Here is a 7,289-nt window from a genome sequence, read left to right as displayed (position 1 = left end):
CGCGGAGCAGAGCGAGACATGGCTGGGGGTCCCCCGCTGTCGAGCGGCGGGTCGGCGCGGACACGCGCGGGCCTCAGCCCACTCCCCAAATCCGCTCCAAGGAGCAGCGAGTGCGCGGAGCCTCCCGCCCCGGGCTCCCCGCACGCCGCCGCCGCTTGCGGCTTCCGGCACCGGGCGAGGGAAACTCGCCGCCACCTGCCCCGGGCCCGCTCCGGCTATCTTGCCACGGGGGGGTCCCCGCCGCCAGTGACCCCGGGCCGGGCTCCCCGCGGCCGCAGGCACCCACCGAGCGGCGCAGCGCCGGCCCAGGCGCGGAGCGAGGGCTCCTCCGGGCCGGGCCCCACGGAAGGAGGCGGCGGGCCCAGGCCGTGCGGGGGGCCGGGGGTTCCGCTGTCCCCCCAGGCAGCCCACGGCGTAGAGCCGTCCCGTGGGTTCGCCTCCCGGCCCGGGGCACGGCGCGGACACCCCACACACCCCCCCCACGCATCCGACCCCCGCGTGTCGCGCACCTGCCCCGCGGGCTCTGCCGCCCCCCGCCGGCCGCGGGGCCCGTGGGGGCCGTGCTGAGTCACACGTGGGGCGGGGGGCAGCGCCCCCCCACCCCCCCTCCGCGCCGCTCCTGCCCGGCCCCCGCCCGCCCCCTCCCCGCCTCGCTCGCCCCCTCCCCGCCTCGCTCGCCGGCAGGTCTGCGCCAATCCCCCGGCCCCGCCGTTGACGGGCAGCCGGGCCCGGGAGGCACCGCCTCCCTGACGTCTCGCTCCGGGATTTGCACGGGTTGCGGTGCCGCGGCTCAGTGTCTGTCGGGTCGGCGGCGGGAGCTGCCGGAGCCGGAGCCCAGCTCGGCTGCAGCGGCGGGCGCGGACGCCCGGCCCGGCCCCTCCCGGCTGCAGCATGGAGCTGCCGGCGGTGGGCGAGCACGTTTTCGCGGTGGAGAGCATCGAGAAGAAGCGGATCCGAAAGGTGAGGAGGGCGGGGGCGGCGGGGGGCGGCCGGGCGGGCGGCGGGTCCAGCTGACGCCGTGTCTTTGCCTCCCGCGCTCCGCAGGGCAGAGTCGAGTACCTGGTGAAATGGAGGGGATGGTCGCCCAAGTGAGTACCGAGCGGGGATGGGGACGGGGCGGCCCGGCGGCGGGGCTGCGCCGCGCTCAGCGCCCCGGGAAGGGGCCTCGGCCCGGGCGGCGGGCGGGCGGGCGGCGAGAAGCGGCGGCGGGGCCCGGCGGCGGCGGCGGGAGCCGAGCAGGCGGCGGCTGATGTGCACCAGAAAATGGCTCCTTCCCCCTTTCCCTCCTCGGGAGTCGGGCTCCATATTGCAGAACCGGGGGGGGGGGGGGGGGGGGGACGGCTGTGGGGAGGGGGAAGGGAAGGGGGAATAACCGCAAAAATAACCCGCGCCGCCCCGCAGCCCGCGGCGGGCGGGCGGCCCCCGAGAGCCGCTCGCCGAGGCGGAGGCACCGGCCGCGGAGCGAGGGCGGCCGCTGCGGGCTGCGGAGTATTTGGGGTTTGCATGACAGTGCCGGCGGGGGGGCGGGGGGATCCGCGCCGCTGTTCCGGACTCGGCGGCCGGGCCCCTCCTCCGCGCCGCGGCCGCTTTCCTGGGTCCGGGAAAGGGGATTTGGAAAATTTCATCATGACATGCCTAGAATTCCTCCGGAATAATAACTGCGCTAAATAAACAGTTCCGTCCCCGTGCCGCCCCCCCCCCCCCCCTCCTCTCCCCTCCCCGCCCATCCCCCTCCCCCGGGACCCGAGTCCCGGACGCCCGCTCCCAGGCGGGCCCGGTGCTCGGGGCCGGCAGCGGCCACCGGCGGCGGGGTTCCCCTGCCCGGGACCCCGGCCCCCTTCCCGGCGGGGCCCCGCGGCTGACGGCCGCTCTCCTCCCCTCTCGCAAGATATAACACGTGGGAGCCGGAGGAGAACATCCTGGACCCCCGGCTGCTCATCGCCTTCCAGAACAGGTGAGTGGTGGCGGGAGGGGGGCCGGGAGGGGCGGCGGGCGCCAGCGCCCCGCGCCCGCTTCGGCAATTGCGGATGCGTCACGGAGCCGGGGGCCGCGGCGGGGACGGGCGCGGGACGGGACGGGGCCCGGGGGCGCGGCCCCGGCGGGGCGGGCGGCGCGGGGCCGCGGGGCGACGCCTCCGGTTCAAGGTCCCCCGCGCCGCGCTCCCCCCACGCCGCGCCTTGCGCTCCTGCCTGCCCGGGGATTTGATGCCTGCGAGTGGAGGAGGCGGCGCTGCTGCTGCGCTTGGACGGGCTTTTTATTTTTTTTTTTATTTTTTTTCCTCTGCCCTTTTTTTTTTCCTGTGCATTTATTTTCTGTAGTATTTTGGCTCAAACTGTAAACTTCAGCCCCTCGCTGCAGCAGGGAGAGGCGGGAGTGGGGAATTCGCCTTGCCAGGTGTCTGCTGCCTCAGCATGTCAGCTGTGCCCCTGTCCCGCTGCCTCCTGCGGGACCCCCAGCCTGCGGCTCTGCACCCTGGCTCCCCTCCTGCCACCCCTTCGCACCAGCTCGCTGCACCCATGTAGGGTTGTTGGCACCGCAGGAGCCACCATGCATGCATGGGGTGCAGGGAGGGGGGCACCCCAGGGGTCTGTGTGCCACCACTCAGGCCTTGCCGTGACTGTGTTCCCGCAGGGAGCGGCAGGAGCAGCTGATGGGATACCGCAAGCGGGGGCCCAAGCCAAAGCCACTGGTCGTGCAGGTAAATGTGTGGTGGAGCTGAGCCCCACACCGCCCGGGCAGCCTGTTTGCAGCAAAGCCCTGTCCCCAGGGAGCCGCTTTCAGCAGGTTTCATCATGCTGAGGAGTTGTGTGCAGCCTGGGCGCTTGGCAGTGCCCCAGGGACCCCCAGGCCCCAGCACCGAGCTCATCAGGCCATCCCAGCCCCCCGTCCCTCCGGGCTGCGGGGCAGACCTGCTGCACCCAAAGCCGGGTGGCATTAGCCCACTGCTCGCAGGCTCAGCAGCAGCAGTCCTGCTTGGCCCCTGTTCCCAGACAGCTGATTGAAGGGTGCTTTTCTTCTTTTCATTGCTTCATTAATCTGGAGCAATGCACAGCCTGTAAGTTGGAGTGGGCTGGGGCTGCCTGCTCGAGGACACGGCACCCCGCAATGCAGCGTCCTGTAACAAGAGCTGCTGGAGGGGCGGGGGTTTCACCGGAGCCTTCGGCACCTGCCGGAGCACCGACACCTTGCTCTCCAGCCCCAGCTGACTGCGGCCCCTGGCTTTGTGTTGCAGCTTCCCTCCTTTGCCCGCCGCTCGAACATCCTCACGGGGCTGCAGGACCCCGCTGTGGACAACAGGCCGAAGCTGGATCTCGGCTCCTCTGGCAAGAGCCAGCAGCACCAGTATGAACTCAACAGCAAGAAACACCACCAGTACCAGCCCAACGGCAAGGAGAGTGGCATGAAGCACCAGTCCCACAGCAAAGGGAAGTATTATTACCAGCTGAACAGCAAGAAGCACCACCACTACCAGCCAGACCCCAAGATGTATGAGCCCCACTACCAGCCCAGCAGCAAGGAGCCGCAGAGCCAGGCCTGCTTGGACAGTAACAAGGGCCCCCTGGTCACCCACCCGGACAAGTGGTCTCATGGCCCGGCCAAAAACCTGCTGAGCCCAGTCAAGAACCTCACTACGGAGAGCAAGAACGGGGCTGAGAAGAACCTGTCCAGTGGTACCGGGCCCCCCCCCCGGGACAGGGTGACCAGCAACGGCCTCGGGGGCAAGATGAAGATCGTCAAGAACAAAAACAAGAACGGGCGCATTGTGATTGTCATGAGCAAGTACATGGAGAACGGCATGCAGGCGGTGAAGATCAAGTCCGGGGAGCCTCCCCGGAAGCGGACTGCGGAGGAGAGGACTCCTAAGAAGGGTGGGGAGGAGAAGCTGGAGGCTTGGAGGAAGCCAGGGGAGGAGAGGGTGGTGGGCAGCAACGCCCTGAGCAAAGCAGAGGGCGAGAGCCGGCAGCCCCCCGCAGAGCTCAAGGAAAGTCCCCAAAAGACTCCACTGGCCAAGGAGCTGCCCCTCCCTCCAACAGAGCAGCCCCTGCAGCTCACCACCAAGCCAGACCTCGTGCCCTGGTCCCTGAGTCCCGTCTGTGAGCACAGCCCTTCCTCCATGGGACTGAACCTCTCCAGCCCCAGCTCGCGCAAGCGCTGCCTGTCAGAGCCGCACACGGAGCAGGAGCCAGGCAAGAAGCGCCTGACCTCCCGCAGCATCAGTGCCCCCACCTGCCTCAGCCCCCCGGCCCCAGAGCGGCTGGAGCCCCCCACCCAGCCGGAGGTCATCCTGCTGGATTCGGACCTGGACGAGCCCATAGACTTGCGCTGCGTGAAGCCGCGGGCAGAGGGTGAGCTGGCCCTGGTGCAGGTGAAGCCAGAGGTGCTGCCGGCACCAGCTGAGAAACCGGCCGCGAAACCTCCACAGCCCCAGGAGGCCACGGAGGAGGAGGAGGAGGCCGAGTCCCTGCAGGAATTCAAGCCCTTCTTTGGGAATATAATTATCACAGATGTGACCGCAAACTGCCTGACCGTGACCTTCAAGGAGTATGTGACGGTGTGAGGTGGGATGGCGGCTGCTCCCCGTGGGAGCTGCCTGCCCATCCCAGGGCCACTGGCCCCACAGCCTCCCTCTAAGGTACTGGTGCCCTCCCTGGAGCCTGTGTGCCCCCTGTCCGCACCACAGCAGCCAAGCCCGCCGCCTCCACCAAGGGGATGCCAGGACAGGGCTGGGCATGGTGGCCGTCCCTGCCACGTGGGGTGTCCTCACTACCGCTCCCGCCCTGCGGTCGTGGGCTGCCCCAGGACCTGCGGGCACCGGGACACCGAAGATGGGGCCTGCCAGTTACTCAGAGTTATAGTATTATATTTTAACAGTGCTAACTTGTCAAGTGATTCTTGCTCCCGTTTGTACGTGGTGTTATTGAAATGTATTGTTTGAGCTGAAAGCTGGTCACTCTCTGGCCACGCTAATATATTTATTTGTAGGTATTTATATAATGAAATATAAAGCCTAGATTTATGGAGTCCCTAGATCACCTTATAAACTATATCAAACAAATATTTTCTGTTCTCCTTTTTAACCATTCAGCATTTGTTAGTCTCGTCCCCTTGCCCTCCTTACAACCCGCAGGACCATTCCCGGTATATATTTTTTGATACTGTACACATGTGGTGTTTCTATGTGCAAAAAAAAAATCGTTATCTAAACAAGCTATTATAGAAATTGCTGCTATTAGAAATGTCTAAACTATAAGCTTCCAATTATTAATTGCTTGAATGTAAATATTAAATGGAGATGTTGAAAGTGCATTTGATGTTCTGCAGCTAGTGTAGATCGGATTGCAAAGCCCAGCTGCTGGGAGGTGGAGCGCAAGCTGCCAGCGGCGCTTCCTGGTCTGAGGGCTGTGTCACGGGGGAAGAAATGTATCATGCAATCATTGCAAAGGACTATAAACCTTTACAAAAACTACCGGGATTTGGAGTGCGTTTGTTACTGCCTACGGACGGCGCAGAAGGCATCCCTGCACAGGCAGGCTGTGGCTGGGGTGCCCCAGAGCAGGTACTTGCAGGTTAAAATCTGCTCCGAGATGCAGCGTATGACATCAAGTTCTGACTTTTCCCTTTGGGTGAGAGTGTGCTGCTGCCTGCCATGTGTCAGGGCGCCCTGTTTTCTCCTGGTGCCACCCAGGCGGGCGGCAAGGCCGTAGGGGCCAGTGGTTCAGTGTTTCCCTGCAGTGCCAAGGCAGGGCTGGGTTTCTCCGGAGCAAAACAGGCTGCGTGAGGTCTGTGGTGAGAAAGCTGGAAGGCTTCTGGGAATGTGGCTGCAGTGGATGGGCGATGGCTGCCTCTCACGCTGATGCTGCCCCCCCAGTGGTGTTATCCCCAGCATTGGGCAGGATCGCTGTTAAATGAGATGTTGAACTTCTCCAGAAAGGAGGATGGTCCAAATTCATCAAAAAAAGCCTGCAGATGTCTCTGAACTAGGTTAATAATTGCTAGAGTCCACTGAAAATACAGTGCAGGGCTAATTCTTTACAAAATGGCTCACGCAACAGTAGCAGCCTAGCGGCAAGTCCGTGGAGTCCACCTGCATGTGGCTGAGGTACCATGCTCCGTCCCCGCTTCCCCGGGATCCTCTGTAACATTCCCAAGCAGAGCCAAGTGCTCATACAGTAACTGCCCCTGAACCTCACGCTTGCCAAACTGGCTCAGTTGCCAGCCTTTTTTGTGTTGGGCTTTTGCTTTGATTTCTCTTCCAGAAAAGATCTTAGTTGAAATACTGTTGTTGGTGGCACATTAATGTGCATGGGCAAGAGCTTCAAGCTTGTGAGAAGCAGAATTAATTGGCTTGGGTGAGGTGGACCCTGCGGTTATACTGGAGCTACCTGAAGACATGGGTGAGTTGCCCCAGCTGTGTGTGAGTCCAGGGGGTGGGGAGCACCCTGTGGGCTCTGTGCCTGGGTGCTGCTGTGGCATGGCATCTATCTGTCTGGGTGTGTGGCAGTGCTATTCCCAAAGCAAAAATAAGCCCCTCCATCTAGTGCTGCCCGCTTCTGGGCCACCTAGTTATCCCAGACTTCATTTTATGTAAATAAATTTCAGAAGTCAGCTTGGCAACTGTTCCTTTGTAAATCCTGAGGATTTATGTGGCATCCACAGAAAGGTGGGGCAGCATCCAGCTAGGTCTCATCTGCTGGGGCTTGTTTGCTGGGTCAGCCCAAGCCTTGCCTACAGATGTTCCTGTGCCAGAGCCAGAGCACTTTTCTAAGGCAGGTTGGGATAAATCAAAGGAAACGCAACCACTGAAAGTGTGGATGCTATTTTCTCAGCTGGGGCAGCTGTGGAGGCCTGTATCCAAGTGGAACAATCCCAACTGCAGACACCACTGTCGCAGATGTTGGTTTTGGTCTGGTGTAGCTCAGGTCTGCTACTCGGTGTGCTCATGTGGTAGTAGGAATGGCTTCTGGGAGCTTCCAGCAGAAAGATGGCTCCATCCCAGATACCTGGTTAAAGTTGTTAGTGTGGGCAAGGACAATACCAACAGCTCCGTTATCTCTTGTTTCAGCTGATGCTCCAAAGTCAGTGGAAACTTCTGCAATATGTGTAGTGCCTGTGATTTTCACCTGCTTGTATGGAGACCTCAAACTCTGATTGTACGTGCATGGAGAGCAAGCGGAAATAGGTGAACTCAATCAACATTTTCCCTGTGAGCTGTGCTGAATCTTAAGAGGATTTTAATCAACACTACATGTCGCTGGGGCCATGTGAGTGACGGGCAGAGGCAGCGGTGG

The 7,289-nt window shown here is 62.6% G+C and overlaps 1 protein-coding gene across 1 annotated transcript; it reads left to right on the top strand.

Annotated features, from left to right (window-relative positions):
- Positions 1–668: 668 nt before the first annotated feature.
- On the top strand, positions 669–5,467 carry CBX4 (chromobox 4). Its single transcript, XM_056362396.1, has 5 exons — positions 669–960; positions 1,045–1,088; positions 1,889–1,954; positions 2,632–2,698; positions 3,233–5,467. Exons 1-5 carry the CDS (start codon positions 892–894, stop codon positions 4,556–4,558), a joined length of 1,572 nt encoding a protein of 523 aa, XP_056218371.1. The 5' UTR covers positions 669–891; the 3' UTR covers positions 4,559–5,467.
- Positions 5,468–7,289: the final 1,822 nt, after the last annotated feature.

Source organism: Falco biarmicus, chromosome 1, assembly GCF_023638135.1.
Source record: "Falco biarmicus isolate bFalBia1 chromosome 1, bFalBia1.pri, whole genome shotgun sequence".
NCBI lineage: Eukaryota > Metazoa > Chordata > Aves > Falconiformes > Falconidae > Falco > Falco biarmicus.
The sequence above is the reverse complement of the archived record's forward strand: the minus strand, read 5'-3'. Positions and strand labels throughout refer to the sequence as shown.

Bases quoted from the DNA above. Each gene is read 5' to 3' on its own strand.
- CBX4 (XM_056362396.1), top strand. From the start codon at position 892: ATGGAGCTGCCGGCGGTGGGCGAGCACGTTTTCGCGGTGGAGAGCATC. The intron at 961-1,044 runs GTGAGGAGGGCG...CGCGCTCCGCAG, and splicing joins AGAAGAAGCGGATCCGAAAG to GGCAGAGTCGAGTACCTGGT. The intron at 2,699-3,232 runs GTAAATGTGTGG...TTTGTGTTGCAG, and splicing joins CAAAGCCACTGGTCGTGCAG to CTTCCCTCCTTTGCCCGCCG.